Source organism: Coloeus monedula (assembly GCF_965178545.1).
Source record: "Coloeus monedula genome assembly, chromosome: 8".
Taxonomy (NCBI): Eukaryota; Metazoa; Chordata; class Aves; order Passeriformes; family Corvidae; genus Coloeus; species Coloeus monedula.
Window position 1 is genome coordinate 9,693,472 of NC_138788.1, and position 21,643 is coordinate 9,715,114.

The 21,643-nt window shown below is 39.3% G+C and overlaps 1 protein-coding gene across 3 annotated transcripts in view; it reads left to right on the top strand.

The window, feature by feature from the left end:
- The first annotated feature begins 78 nt into the window (after positions 1 to 78).
- Positions 79 to 21,643, top strand: part of PARG (poly(ADP-ribose) glycohydrolase) — a 61,714-nt gene continuing 40,149 nt past the window's right edge. The window contains exons 1-7 of one of the 3 annotated variants that reach the window (XM_082286071.1): positions 79 to 416; positions 3,509 to 3,575; positions 5,964 to 6,941; positions 7,940 to 8,126; positions 9,310 to 9,432; positions 10,162 to 10,245; positions 11,301 to 11,375. In XM_082286071.1, the coding sequence (XP_082142197.1) occupies positions 281 to 416; positions 3,509 to 3,575; positions 5,964 to 6,941; positions 7,940 to 8,126; positions 9,310 to 9,432; positions 10,162 to 10,245; positions 11,301 to 11,375 (1,650 nt within the window). In that variant the 5' untranslated portion in view covers positions 79 to 280. The remainder of the gene's footprint in view (positions 417 to 3,508; positions 3,576 to 5,963; positions 6,942 to 7,939; positions 8,127 to 9,309; positions 9,433 to 10,161; positions 10,246 to 11,300; positions 11,376 to 21,643) is intronic. The other 2 variants (XM_082286072.1, XM_082286073.1) reach the window with 2 other exon arrangements.

Here is a 21,643-nt window from a genome sequence, read left to right on the forward strand (position 1 = left end):
ACCGCAGCCGTAAAGCACCGCAAAGTGCTGCCCGACCTCGCTGCTTTGCGGGTCGCCATGGCGACGGGGTGAGGCGCGCCGGCCGCCATCTTGCTGCGAGCGCCGGGCCCCGTTTGCTGGACGCCGCTCGTTCCCGGCCCCGCCGCGCCCCCCGCGCCTTGGGAAGAGCCCGGCGTGCGGGACGGAGGATGCGGACGGGCGGAGCCGCTGCCGCAGCGTTGCGCCGTCCCCGGGGGGCGGGTGCCGGCCGGCCCCGGCGGGCAGGGCGGCCCCGCCGAGGATGAGCGCGGGCTGCGGGCGGGAACCCCCGCGGAAGAGAGCCCGGCCCGGCCCCGGCAGCCCCGGCGGCGGCTCCCAGGGAGAGCGGCAGGAGGGGCCCGGGGGCAGCAGCTCCGCCACCGCCGTGGGGAATAAAGGTTTGTACCAGCCCCGGGGCGGCGGGAACGGGGTTCGCTGGGGTCTGTGCCGCCCCCGCCTCCTTTGGCCGCCTGCTCGCTGTCGGGGTGCGGGGACGGGCCGGCGGTGCCTGCAGGGCCTGGGCAGCGCTGAACTGGCCCGAGCCGGGAGCGCTGCTCGGCGCCCCCAGCCAGCCCGACCCGCCCGCCGTCGCGCCTGGGGCTGGGCGGGAGGAGGAGGAGGTGACCGGGCCGGGGGCTCCGCCGCGTCGCCGTGTCCCTCTCTGCCTGTCATGGCATCTCTGCCGTGCTGCTGCCGGCGTGGGCAGCGTGGAACGGCGGGGACCGCATGTGCCTGTGCACCGAGCCTCCCCGGAGCTGCCCTTCCTCGTCGGGCTGGAATTCTCTCTTAACTTCGCTTCCCGGTGCCAGCGTGTCCCCCGTATCCCAGCCCGGTGGTCCGTGCGCGCTGCTTCCCCTTGGGAACGGCTTTGGGTGCAGGATCTTTATATTGGTTTTGTGCCTGATTCTTTTCAAGTTTCCACTAACGGTGTAAATCATTGAAGAGAGGTATGAGCCGCTAAAGGCAGCGTGTTCCGCAAGGGAGGGGACGAATACTTGCTGCGGAAAAAAGGGCTTTCAGCGGGGGTTGTGCCAGGCTGTCACACAGGAAAAGCCAAGGGTAATGACAGGAGCTCACATAAGCACGTGGCTGCCAGCTTGGAGCCCTGCTGGCCCGTGGGGTGGGGTGCCTGGTCCTTCTGCCGCCTAACAAAGCTGTGTAGACGAAGTTCCCACGTGGCTACCTTAGTTTTGTTTTCTATTTGGAGGTAACGCTGACAAAATAATATTTTAGTGCACAGTAAAATACCTCTTTCAGGAATAGAGAGGAGTGCATGGAAGGGGAAAAAGACCACAGACAGACTTGTCATCTGCAACTGATGAGTTAAACCTCTCTAACCCCTGAGAGGCAACTTTGAGTAGATAATAGTTTGGAGTTAGAGGTGTACACTCCTACAGAGTGATAATTTTTAGAAGATTCTTACTTAAGTTGTTTTCCTCAAAGGTACATTGTAGGGAGTGTTTTGCTTTATGGGAATGATTTGGGGAATCTTGAGTAGAAATAAAGATGCCATTTAAAAAAAAAAAACCAAGAAAGCAAAGTCTGGTTCTGCTGTTTACGCTGAGAATAAGCATGTGCTGTCTTTTTGTTGCCTCTTGTTTTCACCACCTTATCTGTAGCAAAAAGCCTTGCTGGAAGTATGAAAGTGATGTGTGTTACATTGGTTGGAGGGCTTATATGGCTGCTCAGATGCTGAAGTTCAAACTAAAGCCGTTTTGTTCTGTTCTGATGCTGCTGCCATCATTTCTATTTATTGTGCTAATGAATAAGTATTTCTTCCTCAGCACAAGTTTAAACCTCAAGAGGTAATCAGCTGCCTTTGAAGAGGTTTATTTGTCTCATGTTTTAACATGTCTCTTCAGGGTTTTTGGTTTTTTTTTTTATGGCTGCATACCTTTAGGCAATTTGGATTAACACTTCAAATGTAAGAAGGTGAAATTAGCTAATCAGAATGACTGCTAGATTTAAGTTTAGTGCATCTTTGGAAATAAAAATATTTTAGTTCATAAAATCTGTCAGTCTGTTATTTTTGTCTGAGTTGGGTGAAGCTGAGTGTTTTTTGAAACACTGAATGGCTGATGATGGCACAGGTATCCTTGTGCTTGGACCCTCCATCCAGCTTGACATTGCTCCCTGCTAACCCAGTCACATGGTGGCAGTTTTGCACTATTATTTGTGCCATTACAGAAGAACTGAAAATGATTTTAGTATTTTCTGGAGATTACTTCTCATTCTAAAAATTCCGATATCCTCTGATGAGGGTATTTGATAAGCAGCTGTATAAAAGTGTTCAAGGCCTTGAATGTTAGGGAAAGTGTTTATGAAACGATGTCTCTTAAGTTACTGATGGCCTAAGCTGTCTTTCTTACAAGTTACACAACCCCCGTTTGCAGAACACAGCTGAGACTTCCCATATTCACTCAGAATCAGAAGAACCAGATCTGCTGTATTGGTTTTTCAGTTCTGCAAAGCTGTTGTTACAGTAAGGTACTCCAGCTGTTGCTCACCCAGTTGAAAGCAGTGAGCAAGCACCTTGCACAGTCAGTGGTGGCTTTCTCTTGGCAAATGGAAAGAAAAGGAATTGAAGCTAGTTGCCAAATTTGCAGAGTATCTTTGAATAACAACAATAAAACTAAACACCCCTTAAACTAATAAAGACTGTTTTCCATTTTTGAAAGAATTGCTTTGAATTTTTTCTCCCTATTCCCCCCCCCCAAGTCTCTGCGTAATTAGTTCACATGTTGCTGTTCTGTTGAAAGCTTGTCTGAACTGCAACAACACACAGATAAGACTGGAACTGTGTTGTTGGTAATAAATCTGAAAAAAATGTATCCTTCATTATGTTGCTGTTTAGGGGAGTAAGCACTGAAAAGTTTTCAAACTGTTTATGGATGGAGGAGAAAAGAAAAAGTCTTGAGTGCTTATCACTTCTAGTGTGTGCTGTGCTTATATTGAACCTTATGTTTCACAGTATGCTACATACAAATAAAGTTCTTGGATGGGTCCTCAAAGATGCCTTGTTTTCTTCTTTTTTGATTTTAAGTTATGTCAGGTTGCCTCTTCATTCCAATATTCAGCAGATGTTTTTGGGGCTCACTGTGGTAGTGATTAAAGGTAATGATGGGGGCTAGAAAGTTCAAGTTTCTTTTTTTTCCCTTTTTTTTTTAATTCTACAAAATCACTGTATATTTTTAACCTTTTAACTGTATTTAAAAAAAAAGCTGGATGAAACAAATCCCACCATTGACCAAGCCTGGAATTTATAAATATTATTACAAAACCTACAGCTGCTGACTGATGCAAATTAAATATTGCATCACATGTAGTTTTAATACTGCTACTGCCTGGATGCTCTGTATAATAGAACTGCTAATGAGTGCTTAACTGTAGGTGTTTTTATCTTCACCCAGTACAAGTTATCTTTTTCATATGCAATGATATTGCAGTTTTATCATGTTTCATGCAATAACAGTGAACTGTGGTTTTTCAGTTTGTAAGCAGCGGACAATTACCAGTTGGTTGGAGAATAAAGGACCCAAGACAACGGAGTCCAAAAGGTAAAAAGCACAACATAAGCATGTTCAAAAGTTGTGTTCTTTGAGGGGGCCTGGTGGGAGCTAAAAGTGCAGGTTGCCAGTACAGCTGGCTGAATGGAGGCGGCCCCATTTCTTTCCTTACCTTGGCACATCCTCTTGAGTAACAAACTGAGACATTTTCACTACGAGCAGCTACCTGGTCCCCACCATCCCCTCTAAACACCCAAGCCCAAACATATTGCTGACATCGATTACTGAAGCACCTCACTGTTTAGATGAATAAATACATTGGCTCCTGCAAAGAAAAAGATGAGAACCTGGAGCAAGGGAAGGCAAAGTGGGAGTGTTGCTTCCATTGGCAGCCAAACACTGGATCAATTTAGTTGTGATATCAGATTATGTCTTTGGTCAACAGTTCTGCTTTTATTTTTGTTTGACATAGGACACTTAACAGTTGCAGATTTTTGCTGATAGTCCTGTGATCAATTCACTGTTTTGATGTTAATTTACAGACAAAAATCTGTTTTGGTTTGTGTCAGTGGACTGTGATTGTAGTTTAAACATGTGCAGCTTGATTTAATACAGCCAGAATTTACAGGTGCATTGATGTTTTTTAATGAAAGATGTTACAAATTTTTGCTGCTGAATGTTATCAGATAAAGTTTGATATTTTTGGTTAATGTGGTCTGTCAGGAGCAGTGATTGCAAGGCAGCATTAAAATTATACTCCAAAGAATTTAACTATCTGGTGCAGAGGAATATCAGATATTATTTTTCTGTAGTTGCAATTGCAAATGTGCTGTTTTATTTTTCATTGATGTTTGCTAATAAATAAAGATTGAAGTCCGTAGCAGTGTTAAAAACAGCTGGAAGGACTTGTGATAATGATTAATACAGAAGTATGTAGAGCTAATTACAGGCTTAGAGGTTGCACTAAATCAAGGATGTTAAGAGGATTCTTAAGGAGGGAATGAATTATTTTATTTTTTTTAAATTCCATTTAGAGTATTGCTGTTCTATGCTCTCCTCCATCCCTGCTGACGGATTAGAGCCTAGGCAGCTCTCAGAAGCCTTTAGTTGTGTAAACATTTAATGTGCTTATTGCAGTTAACATCACAATTTTATTTAAATTTGTCTTTGTGTTAGGTTTAATTTCTCAAGTTGTCAACAGATATCGTCAATACCTTTAAAGAGTCATTGAGATGGCAGCAGTATTGTAACTCTCGTTTTTGTTCATCAAAATTTGCAGGAATAAATGCCTACATGGGGATTTAAATTATCAAGAAATAAACCCCGCTAAAATCCTTTTGTTTTCAAATAATCATCCTGTGGATGAAGTTTCAAGCTATCAGATCTCCTTATCCTGAGTGGTCTTTTAGAAGATGATCTGTTACCATTCATGAAGAGAATTAATGCTTTTAGGAATCTATAATTATTAAAATGTTCAGTGGCTGAATTTAGAATTGTGTGGTAATTGCGTATTTTCCTATTTAGTGTAAATGGGAAGCTGGGCAGTGATCAGGCGTGCAGAGTTTAGCGTGCTCAGTTTGCACTGGGAATATACTGTGTTGTAACAATACATTCAGGAGAAGATACTGTTCAGAGCGATGTATTCATCAAGACTAGTCAGATTTTTTTTTTATATTCATGTGTCTTCTAAGTAATTATCAATACGCTGACACATTAATTAATATCTAAATGTGAAACAACTTTCTAACACCTGGTCATGCAAAACTCACTTCATTTCCCTTTGTAACCATTAAGATACGTTTCTATCCTGCACTGCCTTACACAAAGACAAATCAGGTTATTTTCCTCTTAAAAGCCCCTGATTTAGTGCATCTTTTTTCTTATCAGTTTGAAATGTATTTTACCCTTGAGCTTTTGAATGGAGTTTTTTTCAAGAGTCATGGGCTGTTTATAAGAGTAAGGGAGTAATAGGAGACTGGAGCAGAGCTGTGCCCTGCTCTTCTAAAAGATGAATTTGTAGCTCTGAGGGAATGGCCATAACACCATTGATTTCCTTGCTCATTTATTTAATGGATAAAAATGAAAGTTATGGAGGACTCTATCACAGCTTCTAATTTTTTTTTCATCTGGAGAAAATATCTAAATAATAGCCTCGTATTGTTTAGATTTGAAAATAAGGATAATGAATGACAGGAATAGATTCCTGAGGTAAGCAACTGGCTGATCATCCTTTGGAGCCTTTAAATGGAAATAGGTTGCTAGTGAGCTACATTCCTTAGTGCAGTAAAACTTGTTGATCCTGGTAGTGCTTATTTACAGAGTAGAATGAATAAAAATCTGTACTTCCTATTGTTTGTTTATCATTGTTGCTTAAAAAAAATATGCACAGAAATTTCATTTGGAAGTAAGACATTGAATTCCCTTACTTCTCTTCCACAGCTTACACAGCAAAATTAATAACAATACTGAAGCAAATCCTAAGATGACTTCCATTAAAAAAGATAACTTTTGTGAGCATGATGTGAAAAAGCTAGAGAATACTTGTGAGCAAAATTATGCCAAAATATCTGTGGAAGTTGGTGCAAAGCAAGTAAATTTGCCTCAGACAGGCAGCATGTGTAGCTGGGAGGCTGAGGACAAAGATGCAGTCTTAGATACAGATCCTGTGAAGGGTCTGCAGTCTGGAGACCTCTTTAAAAATGCCAACATTGATCAGATGCACAAAACTGGCAAGCAGAAAGGCTGTGAAGAAAGCAGTGCCACTTGGGCTCAGAGGAAGTTATCATCAGGCCGGGCTTCAAAACCAGGAAATTCAAAACCTTCTTCAAAAGCCATCGAGACAGATGGACAAGTGGCTTCGTGCAATTCACAGAGGCTGAAGAGTTGCAATTCTGTCTGTTCAATGGGTGAACAAGAGGAAGGGGATGTAGTTCCAGAAAGTCCACTTTCAGATGCTGGTTGTGATGCCTGTATCTCTGATCTTGGAGGTCCTGGGAAACTGAGCAAATGTCAGAGCAGTTCAGGGGACTCGCCTGCTTTTGAGAAAGAAAGTGAGCCAGAATCGCCGATGGATGTGGATAATTCTAAAAATAGCTGCCATGGGTCAGAGGCCGATGAAGAAACAAGTCCATTTCTGGATGAACGAGAGGAGATTAATATGTCAAAACCCATAAACAAATCTTTTAGAATTCAATATGGGGATGCTGAATTGGAGTCAAGGAAATCACGTTTTTCTGCCAAGGGCTGTGAAAGCTTTGAGGAAGTAGATAATTCTGTTAAAGAGGACGGCCTGCATACAAAGTCACCTGGGATCTCTCCTGCTCCATCATCAGAATGCAAAGGTGCAAAACAGGGTGTGAAGAGAGACTCCAAAATCACCTCTCACTTCATGAGGATACCTAAAGTTGAGGAGAAAAGGTAGCATTCTGTCTGCCTCTTCATCTGGTTTTTTCATGCTTGGGGATTTCCTCTTTGGTGATAGAATTTCAGAGGCTGGATTGTATAAAGAGTTTTGCAAAATGTATTTAAAGATACAAAGAAAACTGACATCAGATTGAAATAACTTATTTTTAATGGGGCTATTCATGTGGTCTTTAAAGGATATGTTTGTCCAGTGCAATTACAATTCTTACTAGTTTCATTTGTTGAAAACAGCAAATCTATTTTGTTAAACCATCAGTGCTATTGATGCTTTGATTGAAATAGACATGGAAAAATTCACTTTTGAGAGCCATTGTAGAGATGTTTGGGGGTTTTTGTTGATGTTTTTGGGTCTGGGGGTTTTTTTGGTTTGTTTTGTTTGGCTCTATTCATAATTTGGGAGAGAGAAGGACTGGTGGTTACACACTGCAGTAATGGAAATAGGAGTCCTGAACATGGCACAGGACTCTGCATGCCAGGTGTTGTGGAAGGACAAAAGGATAATCTCTGCTCTGAAGACCTTAGGTTTCAGTAGGAGCTGAGAAAGTGAATAAGCATCTAAGGAGTGAGCAGAAACAAAAGGGCTGTGTATTTTGGTATGACATGCAATTATTTTACTTGACTCAAGTCCTTCAAGTCGGGCAAGAAAGTAGTTTTGCACATCTTTACTGAGGCACTGTCCATGGATAAACAGACCCTGTTGGGAAGGAGCATGGCTCTGCAGAGGGATATTCTGCCTTGCTAACCCACTGCAGATCTGTGAAGGGGTTTGTCAGCCTGTAGAGAGGAGTGTTTTTGTAGACATGTACTTTGTGTGTTGGGCAGGGGAAAGCTGGTGGTGGCGGGAGTTTTCCCCAAGTAAAGCTTTGGCCTGAGGCCGCAGCAAAGGCTGGCAAATAAACTATTATTGTTGTAACCCTGCAGTGGAAGTTTGTGTATTTGCCTACCTGATTTTCAGTGGAAATAAAAAGTTTCAATGCATTTTATTTTAACAGCAGGAAAGAAAAGTGTGAATTCAGACCCCAGAGGCCGGGAAGGAAGATTGCTAAATATACACCACCCCCTCTTCCAAGCAACAAGAAATGGTTTGGAACCCCGATTGAGGAGATGAGAAGGATGCCAGTGTGTGGGGCCCGCCTGCCTCACCTGCGGCCCTCAGCCAACCACACCGTGACTGTCAGGGTACAGTAATGCACTGCATTGCCTCAAATCAGAGTTGTGCCTGAAGTGTTCGATAACACGAAATGCCATGTGTTAGTCTTACCTTTTGGCATCCTGCTAGTACTGTTTCTTTTCCATACCTTGCATACAGACTGGGCAACTGATTCTCCTGAAAATTGGCTATTCTGGTGCAGAGAATTAGGATATTACGATCCAGAAGAAACATACTAATGGTTTTACTGCCTCTGTCTTGTTAGGGGCAAGTATTTTTCTTCTGCGTGGAGGTGTGTGTGCTTCCTTGAGTGAGTTGTAAAGTGTAGGAATTTAAATACGTCTACAAGTAAAATTGGTACTTCCAACATTTTCATGCTCTGTTTTTATTTTAATGTGATTCTGGTTTGGGTTCAAGACACACAAATGGCTCAAGATATTCAAGATATGGAAAAGACAAAGAATGAAGCAGAGTTTCTAGCAGTTTTACCGCTGCATTTTAGATCAAATCTGGTATGTTTGCCTTTAATCCTTTGGAGTAAAAGGCAGCCTAAATATTGTTGAAATAAAATGTGACGAGAAACCTGTAAGGTTATGGATAAATCCCAACGAAAAGAAAGCCACATTTAGTTTAAACACAGACTCTGAGAGACTTAGTGCTGCCAAAGGGCTGTATAACAAGTTAGGTCTTCAAGAACATGGTGTTTGTTTTTACTTTTTTTGATGTTCTGTAAGTAAATTTGAGTTTGTTCTGGAGTAGATTCGAGGTATTGCTCTATCTATAATGATTTCTCATCCCTTTGAGTGTTAGGTTAAAAATACTACTTCTGCACATGACTATGGGTACATTTGTAACTACATTTTGAATATGTTTGGATGAAAATATGTAGATACTTAAATTGATAAATGAGGAAATCTTCAGCTGGTGATTGGATATATAGTAATTGAATATATTACCTTTATTTGAGTGTGTTTCAAGAGGTCTAATGATAAGGTGGCGTTCTTTTCAACAAGTATAATGTAAGATTAACAGATGGATTTTTTTCTGTGTAGCTCTCAGTGGTGAGTTGGTAGCTTTCCCCTTTCCAGACAGGATGGCTGTACATGAGAACTTTTAAAACTGTATTTTTGCTTACTTTTTATTTCTTCCATTTAAAAACTGCAGTAGAGTCTGATTTTTTTTTTTTTTTTGCCTTCTCTTCTGTGTTAACAGGTAGATCTTCTAAGGGAAGGAGAGGTACCTAAACCTTTTCCAACTCACTACAAAGATTTGTGGGACAACAAGCATGTTAAAATGCCCTGCTCAGAACAAAATTTATATCCTGTAGAGGATGAGGTAAGATTAAGTATTTACAGTTGTGTAATCAAGTAAGTTTGTTTACACATAGATGAGTTTTCATTTTACTGCATTTGCTCAATTGTCAAACTGACTGTGGAATTAGAAAATGAAGTCTGAAAAACTGGAATTTGGGTCATGATGCTTCAGACAGAGCAAAAGACTTTTTTTCCTTGTAATTATTTTGCCTGATCAATGATTTGATGATATATATATTTCTGTACTTATATGGACTGTAAACTTGAACTCCTTATAAGTGATATATTTATTTACTTACATATTTATGTGTTATATATTGTGTGCATGTGTGAAGTAATTTGCAATTTCAACAGATGTGAATGAATTTGTAACCACAGTTGGATTATAGTACTCTGTCAGGTATTGCTGATAGTGAGGTGTATCTGGCTTGTTCTGCTGAGACATAGGCAGAGATTAGCCCTGCGTGGTTTGTTGATCTGATATTGTCACTGCTTGAGACATAAACATACCCACTGAAATACTTCAGACTAGGGTGGATATAATCAGCAAGTGTGTCCTGTAGTAAAAACTCCATAATGGTTATCTATACTTGATTTAGGAATGAAGAATTCTTATAGCCTCCATTATACACTCAGTCTTTTCACTGACCAATTTTCACTGACCACCACTGACAGATGGCAGTTATTAGTAAATGTGTCTTTCTGTTTCAAATGACTCAATCTGACTTTCTTTTGGGTTTTTACTTTAAAGAATGGGGATAGAACTGCTGGAAGTCGATGGGAACTAATCCAAACTGCCTTACTTAACAAATTTACCTGCTCACATGATTTGAAGGTAAGTTTGTCAGTTTGAAATCCAACCTATATGCGTATGAATACATTCAGGTTGTCTGTATACTGCCAGTGATTCTGGCTTGGTCCTATTTGTTTAATCACTTAGAAAAATAAACTATAAAAAAAATCTGCTGTTCAAGGGTCTCCCTAATGAATGAAGTCCTAAGTGTTACCACTGAATTTATTCCGATTATTAAAATGAATTGCCATTTTAAAGTCTACACGAAACTGTTTGTCCAGCAGTATATACTAGTCTGTGGTAAACATAGCGTGAGGGTTTTGTGTAGCCAGATGGTCAGGGATGCACCAGTGAGAGAGTTGGAAATAGTAACTCTTCGCATCAGTTCACTCCACTAAAATCACAATTCAAGCTGCTGACAAAAATCTGTAGATTTGGAGACTAATGCTCTTTTGATAACTCTTACAGTAACACTGGCATGAAGTCTTACAGTTACAGTACATGAATTGTGATTTGGTGTGGCTTAGAGTTGCTATAATGTTTTTTTGTGGAGAATAATGTAGGGCAGGGAAGGAGGAGAATGTGAAAGCCATAGATAAACTTCAAATGAACAAATAGTTGCTCCCCAGCAACTGAGGAGACTTCCCTTGATGTTATTTTATTTGGGTTTTTTTTCTTGTGATTTTTTTAAAGGGTGGTGGTGTTGTAAATGGTCTGTTTAATTTTGCGGTGGTTCTGATTCTTTAAGTTCCTAAACTGATGCAACTTCTGCTATATTGCTTTTATACCTCAAATACCTTTTATTAGTACTTTCAACATGAGCAAGCACGGGGTGGGGAACATTTATGTTTATTGGGAGATACGAGCATGCCTTGTCTTGTTTTGTGTTCGGAGAAAAAACCCCATGGACTGAAGCTTATTCACTGCTAAACCCAAAATAGAGGGTTCAGTATCAAGGATTTGCACTATTTTGGCAGGCTCTGTGGCAGGTTTTAGCCACCAGATGGTGCTGTTCCTTCAACAAGGGAATTTCCTTAATGGTTTTTCTTCCATTAATAATTATCTCTTGGCTCTGTTTTGTTGTGCTTCTTCTCTAGGAGGCCATATTGAGGTACAATGTTGCTTACTCCAAGAAATGGGACTTCACAGCCCTTACGGACTTCTGTGAGAAGGTAAAACAAGTTGATTTAAAATAGAAAGAAAAGTAATACGAAAGTGACTACTTTGCCTATATGTCTCAATGCTTTTGGCTTTATTTCCGTTTTCAAGAGTAAATGTTTGCAGTTGTCATCTAAGTGAGCAGCTATTTAGCTGGTAACTTCAGCTGAAACAATAATTATACTTTATAAACTGGCTTAACTTTAAATTTTATACATGTAATTTGGGTGCTTCAGTGATACCTAAGCTTCCTGAGGGTAAGGTGAGAAATTCCCTTTTCTTGTTTTATGAAAACCAGATTTATTAAGAAATTGTATTAATATTCCCAGTGTATTTTTTTTAAGAGGTAATCTTTTTTCCCTTTTTTGTGAAACTTCAATGTTATATTGCAGTGGTGTTTGTATAGACTGTGCTTTGCTGGTGTAGCAGGAAAATTCTCCTATTTGGTGAGATGGTGAATTTAAACTGTAGAGCCTTTTAAAAATTGGGGTGGGTTTTATGGCTTCAGGTCTTAGGTATTAGCTCTTTCATGGGGAGGATGGAAAAGAGAAATGAATAGTAGGTCTCAAATGCAAGTTGGACTGCTATTAATGTACATCATGACTGACAATCCGAAACTATGTTAATTAAAGCATAATGAAAGATTAAATGAGATGCAGTAGAAATTATAGTATTTTTCTTCAACACTTCAGAAGTATTTCTAAAACACACATGCTTGTTTTCTTGGGAGGGGCTTGCTAAGCTCTATTAAGGTTCATTGGAAACTAAATCTGAAGTGAATTTTGTTAGTTCTGTATGTAAATAGATGTCTGCTTAGGCCATGTGATCAGAGGAGCTGTTCTGTTCTCTCTGTTGCCTGTCTCCATTGCATGTGGGGACTGCTGTTTCACAGAATGAATTTTCTTTTGCATGCAGCACATTATTATTACTGCTGACAGAAGGCACCTATAAAAATCCCAGTGGTATCATACTTGCAAGCCACGAGAGCTACTGTGCTCACCCATCTTGCAGATTTAGTGCTTCCCCCTCTCATCTCTGGGGTCACTGACGTGGCTCCATGGTAGAGGCTGTGGACAGTTGGTCTCTGCTCCTATTGACTCCTGTGCTAAATGAAATTAACTTGGCCTGTTCAGCTGTTCACTCGTGTGTTACTGAAGTATACATAAATTAGAGTGTTTCAAAGTGTGAGTGCTGTTCAGTTAAAAATTGGACTCAGGAACATACCAGATTTGCATCATATTGCTACAAGCACAACTGAGCTTGTCCTGATGTGTTCACACTGTGCCTTTGGGATTTTGGAAACTCTGGGTGATTAGATTCAGAGATCATCAGCCAGAGAGCGTAAGTAATATCAGCAGTCTCCAGAGGAGAGAGAACAATAGGGAAATAAGCTATGGATCGGGTATCAGTCTTTCATGAGGATGAAAAGGAAATTTCTGTGTCCCGGGAATGATGATTTATTTGTGTGGTTCTCAGATGAAGGGAGGAGATCTGTTTTGTACACAGATTTTAGACCAAGTTAAAAGAGTGTGCAGCAGTATTTTAAATGAGAAACAGTGAAGTGCTTGTGACACAGTCACCTCTTGTAGACCATAGGAGCAAGATCTTGCCCTGGCTTGCTTTGTTGATTGTACTGAGTTTAGTGAACAGGACATGGGGAGGGGATACATTTTGCAGAGAAGGGCTTGAATCTTTTCTATTATAAAGGGATGTGTGAAACTTTCCAAGTTTTGTGAATTAACAAGGCATCTGCTTTCAAGGAATGCTTGCAGTCTGTTTAAGTGAGCAGCTCTTGTGTGAAAGTTGATCACCCCAAGACAGACATCCTCTGTGGAAATGGCATAAATATACTGGCTGTAGTGAGCTGTAGTGCTTTTGAATTTATTGTATTTGGGTGTTAATGATTAAGGGCTTACCATTGGCCTGTGTATTTTCTTGTTTATCCTATGATTTTGAGGGTACAGAGGAGCTGTTTCAGGTTTGCCCAGCCAAGGTTGAAGGGGTTGGTTAAAAGGACAGCTGGCCTGACTAATCAGCCCAAAGGGAGTGGCAGCAGCTCAACAGAAGGAGAAGTGATCACAAAACATATTAAAAGAAAAAGATTAAAACAGAGTCTGTGATTGTCAGCTATGTATTTATGTCATTGAGCACTATTGACTTTCAGTGCCTGCTTAACCAAGGATTTTGTGGTCTGATTTAGAAGGGAGCTGTGTCCGTAAATCTAGTGATGTCTGTTTTAAGGATTATTCAGATATTACTTCAATAGGTCTGTGTTTGGTTACAAGGTGCCTTTTGTTATTTTATCTTCTGAATATGGACACAGTTTACCTCATCTATTAATCTCTTGAATACTGTCATACCAGTCTTGCATCGAGTTTCCTATTTTAGGTAGTTCCTTGCAAGTTATACTATCAAAATATGCATTATTTTTAAACACTACTTTGTTAGATTCAAGTAAATTTTCTTATAAAAAAAATAATTACCAGTTTCTTGGGCTTAGGTTTATTTTCCCTTAAGATTAAAACACTCTCAGCTTTCTAAACTAATAGAAAATATCATGTATGGGAGCCAAGATTTTTTTCCAGAACAACACAGCCTAGAAGTTCTGCAGTTTGGTCAAAGTGTTGTCAGAAGAGGGAGCCCTCACACTTTTGAAAGGATTCTCTTGCATGTCAGTTAATGTATGGAAGTAAAATTCCTGTTTGTACAGTGAAGTAAATGCTGAAGTTTTGATTTTTTTCTGTTTCTTTTGAAAATTTCATAGAACTTGTACATAGAACATAGAACTTGTTCATAGAACAATGTATGTGAAGATCTTGGTGACTGTTTACTTCAGACATCTGACTGTTTTGCTGTCCTCCACGGAATTTCCACAGTGTTGTATTAATTTGTTTTGCCATCTGTCTGTTGATATTGGCATATATGCTTAGGATTTCTTTAAGTTAAAACTTAGTGGATGAAAGTTATTAGTGCTAATATTTTTCTTTGTACATGCAAAATTCTTGTCACTTGGAAGTCATCCTTGCATCTGTTTTTCCAGAACTTACTTAGAAGCCAGGAAAGAGTAAGCAGCGAGCAGAAAAAGAAATGTGAGGAAACCACTATGGATGAAGCTGTATTGGAACACACAGTGTGTTACAGATGAGCTTTATTTCTGGGAGTGATGATGGGTTGGGTGTTAATTACATGCTTTTGTTCAACAGTGCTATGTACTGTAGTAGTTTTTATTTTTCTTTTTTGTGGGTTTGCCATTCCACTTCCAGGCAAAACCAAGTTACTTTTCTTTTTCCCACATGCGTGAAATAAAAAGTCTAGTTAGGTCATTCTGGGATTATGCCTGAGACTAATCTGTGACAACAGCAACTTTATCTAAAGGGAAAAGTAGGGCTCCTGTCATTTAAGAGAATCATGGGGTCTGCTGCTTTAGATTGGGCCTGCTTGTGCTGGACATGCTTTGTTTTTATTATGTTGCTTTAAAGTCTCTTAGAGCTTAAGCATAATTCTTGTTAATGAGCTCTTCCACTTGTTGCATGCATCTGCCCTGCCCTTTCAGGAACAGAGGAGTGTTTAAATCTGAAAATGGCATAGACCAAAGATTGAGTTTAGGTAAATCTGTGTGCCATAGGCAGTGATTGTCTCTGAGCTTCTGCGAGTGGTCTGAAAAAGGGATCACAATACATCTTGCACATACGATACGGTGAATCCATAACTGTGTTTTGTTTGTCTGGACTCTTTAACCTTGTTCATCTCAGTGGAAAGTTTGGGAAATGGAGCAGGTACAGGGAGAGGAGTCAGGAGTGGTATAAAGGTATGTAATAGTTTCCATATGAGGAATGTCTAAATAAGTTAGGATCATTTCACCTTTTCATCTTAGTTGAGGGACATTAGTAATGCATATAACAGTACTGTCCAAAAGAAATGTAAGAGAGGGTGAAGAGGAAATGACTGCCCATTCTTCTAGTACAGCAGTTAAGGGACACCAGATGAGTGTTCCTAGCAGGTAAGGGTATTGACACCGCACAAAAGTAGTCATTGAGATACTGAATAGAGGGCTGTGGAACCCCTTGTCAGGGGAGCTAGAGGATGCTATGGCCTTACATCAGGTTTTGAAGGAATTAGGAGAAATTGCTGTTAGAAAGATCTCAGTGATACCCACTGAGATATTTTGATGGACTCTGGGAATATCTGAAACTGATTACTGCAAATGAGGAAGTGCTGCTGATTGCTTGTGTTTCTTGCTGTTTGACTTTACTAGGAATTTTTTGTTAATGTGCTTTCATTGTACTGTTGTTCTGTTGTACTTGGAGCTATTATCCATTTTTACATCCCTATGGCTTGGCTGGATTGAAGCTGAGAGTTGAGACAAGTGGCCTTGTCCTCCATGCAGGGTCTGTCATTGCATAGTGTGCAGTATGAGGTGTTGCTGACAGAAAGGTATGGCATCTATACAGTAGGCTCTTTAAAGAGGAAAAAGTACTAAAGGTCATTGACATTTTAAATGCTTGGATCACTTAAGGCACTTATGCCTTTCAAAATTTGCTTTTCCAGGCTCTCTTTAAACCCTTGGTGCCTACTTGACTCAAGTAGGAATACTTAAGGGGGATATGCTATGAATATCTTTACAAAGACACTCTCCACTGTGTAATACTCAGTTTCCAACTGTTAGATTTGTTTCTAATGTACAGAAGAGTGTGTGTGTGTGTGTCTGCAGTGCCTGTGTATGGATGCCTTGTGGTCTTTTTGTCTTTTGGGAAAGCTGTTTGAAGCCAATCAGTCTATTTAATGGCCAGTAATTGCATATTTGCTGTTGATTCCCATGTAAATTCAGTATTCAGGAAATCCTTTTATATTATGAAAGAAGCTGTATAACTCTTACCTTTGGATTTTTCTATGAGATTGAAAGGAAAATGATAACGATGTCTAAAAAGACGAGTTTCTTCCCTGTTTATACTTAATTACAGAGAAGAACCTTCAGCACGACGGAAGAATGTACCAGAGTACTTTATCTGTGCTTCTCTTTCTTGTTTTCCAGTCAAGCATGAGTTCACTGGTTTTAGCCTCAAAACTGACTGTTAGCAGTTGGGGGTGGTTTGTGGCACAAATCACAGCTTATTCTAAAATCTGATAAAAAGCCATGTAGCAAGAAAACAAAGTCACTTGTCAAACTGAAGGAATACAGTGCTCTTTTTCTTCACCCTTCAAAAATAGTCGTCTCAGAATTACAGCTGTATTTAGTTTTGATACAAGATTAGAAAAGGAGTTCCATTCCTCACTTCTGTCCACTAAAACTTACATGGTGGATGCTACTGGGTGCTGGGTCCTTTTAGAAGTCAGAACAGCTGGGATGTGAGACTTTGTTACCTTCTGCTTTTACATGCAAGTCTCTATTTGGAAGTTTTAGAACTTCACTTAAGACCTTTTTAAAATTTTCCATAAATGTAATTTAAAAATGCACAAACTAAGTGATAAGATAAATATGTAAAGAAATTAATTTATAAATACAACTTTTTCTATTTTCCACAAATACCACACATCGTTATTATATATGTTTTGGTCTTCCAAAAGTCTGGTTTCCTTTTCTTGTAAAATTGAAGTTAACTATTGTACTAGAAATTGGTTTTTGTTTTCCTTACCATTTTAATTTTAGCCTAGCAGTATATATATGAGTATATGCACATACACTTTCTAAAATACCACTTTTTCTACTGCAGGTGTTGTGTGCAGATTCCAGAATATAAGAGAACATTCTGAGAGTGAGGTGTGATGGAGCTTGTTACAATGAGTCTTGTTCCTGTTAGTCAATGTTTTGCACTTAAGGATAATTAAAATAAATAGAAGAACACTAATATGTTTCACTGAAACACCTAGCACTTGTGTGTTACTGATTGTGGTGCAAACCTGTAAAACCTGAGATAATATCTACAGAATGTGCTTAGTGCATTTTTTGGCCAAAGTGTAGTTTCTCATTTAAATGTATGCTACTACCTAGTATACTAGCACGTTTGGCCTGAACTTGTTACTTTCAGAAATGTCAGATACAAGTAATTGAGTTAAGATAGAGCATACTAAGTGATAGAGGACTGAACAAAACAATGAGATGTGCAAATATTGGCAGCGTGTCTGCTTCCTCTCTAAGAAGAATTGGTTGCATTTTGAGATAACTGAATAAAATTAAGGACTGTCTTGTCAATGAAATACTCTACTTCAGTTGCAGAATTGCAAACAACCACAGAACCACACACCCTTTGTGGGTGTATAGTCTTGTCTTTAATAACATCAAAATTAACTTGAGAAATTTTTCAAATTACCTGGGCAATTTTGGAAATTATGGTTCCAGTTTTTTTACCATTATTTCAAACTTTCATCTAAAAAAAAGACTATACATGCAACATCTGAAGATGATGCAAATGCAGTATAGTCTCGTTGGATTATGGTTGAGGTCTAGATTTTCATTCATTTGGAAAAGACCAAACACAAAACACTGCTACAGTTAAGTATGTGCATATCGTGGGAAACCTTTATGTTCTAATAAGGCTTCACCCCACTCCTGCCTCCTCGTAGGTCTTATGAGCCATGTCAGTCTTTCCTGGTTTTTTTGTTGTTTGAATGACTTGCTTGAAGAAGTGATTGCTGTAATCAGTGAAACTGGAATAGAAGGAATTTTTAAGTACCAAATTGTTCTGGTCATTGGGTTTTTGATAAATCATTTTTATAATTGTCTGGACAGTACTAACAGAAGTGAGCGTTGTATAGAGATGTCAGCACTACAAATGTAGGCTTTTAAGCAAGAAACAGAATGTCCCAAGGCTGAAAATAGCCTATCCATTGCTCCTTGTTGGATTTTACTTTAGTCCAGATGTTTTCAAGCAATTTTCATTACATCAGATTACCTTTTTAAAATCTAAACTGAAAGGGTCTTTTGAGTGTGCCGTGAAGGGTTTTCTTTTCACAGCAGCAGAAAGGAATTTATTCCCATACTGAACAAAAGGTGAGCTTTTCTGTGGTGGGGGGAATATGCATCTTGTACACATTCAAAACATTAGAAACTAAGCATTGTAGAGGAGAAAGAGCATTGAATTACAGGTTTATTCTTAGTTTCGTGTACTTTCTTGGCAGAACAGTTGAGTATTTCTTAAGTGGTGTTTTGTAAGCACTGTTGCAATGACTGTTGGGTTGGAATTACCAGGGAAGGGATATCTGCACATAGCAGGTACAGAGATATAATTGTACTGTGTCCCAAGTGCTTGTGGATACTTAATGCTTTAATAGAGATCTATGTAAAAACACATTCTGAGCATCTCTTTCATAGTTTTTCACTGTATTGAGAACATTCCTGTTTGAAAGAGAAAAAAACCCTCATAAATACAAAAGTTCTGGGTTTAAAGGCTGCCTTCTGATACTTGCTTTGTTTTGTTTTGGGGTCAGAGGACAGTTGAATAGATTTCTGTACTTCCATTGGATTATGTGTAAGTCATTGTTTATCTGTGCTCACCTATGTATCCCAAATGACTAAGAGAAGCTTCTTTTGGTTGTGGGGGGGCTTTCGTAAGCTGCTTTGTGCTTCTGGATTTAAAAAAAAATTTATAATGTATTGAGCAGTTAGAATAAAAAAGCCTCACAAAACAAACCCTGATGGTCAAAGCTTTCAAGAGAAATGCTCACTGAAAAGGTGTACATGTAGGTAGGGAAGTACTAAAGAGACATTGCTGTTGTTAGGATGACTATGAAGTATAAATGAAGTGGTTTGTAATGGTATTCCTGGTTTTTTTTCTCCTTCCTTTTCATCTGAAAAGCTGAATTTGCTTATATTGCTTCTTTGGAGAGTTTGTTACTGTTGCCATGCATTCTTTAAAGAGCAGGTTTACAAAGGTGGCAAGGTGTGTACCCTCAGGATGGTCTGAGGGTCTTATTTGGCCAATATAATAGTAATTACTGGATATGTTTCTTTAATTATTGGTCATCTTGAGCTTATGTAATACTGACAGTCAAGCAAAAAATGGTCTATAGATGTGTTAAAATCTGCAATCTGTGTTACCTGCTTGACTTTTTTTTTTTTTTTGGCATGTTACAGAAAATACAGTTTTCGTAAGGGTAACAGCTCTGTTGTCTCATGAAGCTTTTCGTGCCAAGGTTTCAAAAGTGGTTGCAAAACATATTTAGTATCTGGTGGCTTTCAAATGCTTCTACACTATGTTTTCTAAAAATGTTTTTTAAATCATAGCAGTAGTAAATATTTTTCCCCTATCACTGTATTGAGAGAGATAAAAGTTTTGAATAAGCCCGGAAACAGATCACTTTTGTAACTTGTGTCAGGCAGGTGAAAGACATTTTATTTTTCCCTCATGTTATAGCTCTGCTGTAGAGACAAGGTCATTGTCCTTTCCACTTCTCTTCTTCCCAAGAATAACTTGAAAGTAGCTAGAAAGTAGTGTTTGACTTTTCGTCCCAGGACTCTGCCACTGCTTTGGAAATGGTTGTGATGCTTCTACCCATGATAGAATCACTCTGCAGGAGCATAGAGGTAGAAGTTATTGGTGGCCTGAAGGGTAGTGAAAACGACTGATTAGATTTCCAGTTAGATTTCCAGTTCCTTGGAAGTATAAATGGGGTTTCTAAAACCATTAAGAGGAGATTGAAAAATAAACACATATTCTTCTCTAAGATTTTATTTAGAATATTTAAAAACTTTGGAAACAAAGCAGCAGTTGTTAAGGATGATACACCTGAGAGATTATTCCAGGGCTGGATTGGCAGAAGACGTGAATGAGCCTTTGGGGGGAAAAAAAATAAACAAAACCAAATTAACCTCTGCCTTGTAAGCTGTCTTCTTTTTTCCTTTTGAAGTGTCAGTTTGCGATTTTGATAAATGTCAGAAGCATTCTTGTTCTCAAATAAGATTCTTCTCTGCATAATCCAGTGTTATGGTTTCTTTCTTCTTTCCTCCAAAGATTACTTTGTCCTTCTTTTTGTTTCTAATCAGACAAGTGCTCAATTAATAGGATGGATTTGACAGCTAAGTGTGTTTCCTACTGAATTAGTCTTGTAAGGGAACTAGAGGAAGCAGATGAGGGTATTCTTTCCTGCAGTTTTGGAAGTTCATTGACATAATAAAATGGGAACTAGAATGCAAACACACACACCACACCCCATGCCACATGTTTTGTCTATATTTCAGTCTTGTTGATATGTACAATATTTGACATTACGATGAGTCTGTTTTACAGAGGCATATGAGTTACTGGGCTGCAGCCTGGTGTCTCTGTCTGGCTATGAGTATGCTGATAGTTCTCACACAATGTCTTTAAGTAGAGTTGATGTCCCTGTTCAGAAGAAAAGGCTTTGTAGACAGTACTACTTAGTGAAGCTTGTTTTGGGGGTGTAATTTAAATAGATTAGTTTTTAAAGTCACCCAATAAGAACTTGTGTGGGCCTGTTTGTTGTTTTGTGTGTTTGTTTGTTTAGTTGTTTTTCCCCAGCTGTTCCAAATAACAGATTGAGAAAGTCTGCTTTTAGGATTCTGTAATGTTTAAAGGCACTTATGACAAGGATTAGAAGAAGAACGGGAGTATGGATTGCCAGTCTGAGGTTGGTTACTTTCAGGTAAAAGAACTTCAGTGTCATAAACAGTGACTTCATTGTTTTGTTGGCACTGGGGAGTTGTAGTTGTAGATTTAGACTTCACCATGTTCAAGTGTTAAACAGTATGCAAAAAGCATGGGACTTCTGGATGAGACAGGAGAACAAATAAATAAGCAAAGGCTGCTCTGGAGGGAATAGAAAATGAAAACAGCTCCTGCAATAAAGGAGCAGTCACATGTTGTGATTGTTTGAGCACACTCAGGTGTTTAAATGTCTCAAAATCATAGAACCATTTAGGTTGGTAAGGTCCCTGAAGTTCATAGAGTGCAACCATTAACCCAGCACTGCTGAGTCCACCACTGAACCATGTCCCTAAACACCATATCCACACATTTTTAAAATACCTCCAAGGATGGTGTTCTCAGCTTTGAAGTATTTAATGTGCCTAAAAATACCCTATAAAAGTATAAAGAGATCTTTTATTTGAGACAAATTGAAGATAGTGAAGAAGGAAAAAGAAAAAAAAACCTATTCCTGAAATTAGGAGAAAGAACCTACTGTAAAAAGAGTACATACAAGTTATTTGGCTTGTCTAATTACTTAGTTCAGCATTATCACATCTAACCATATGATATTGTACATTAAAATCATTAGGAAACTTGTTACTGGAAAGGCAGTTCAGTAGTAACTGCAGATGGTTCAG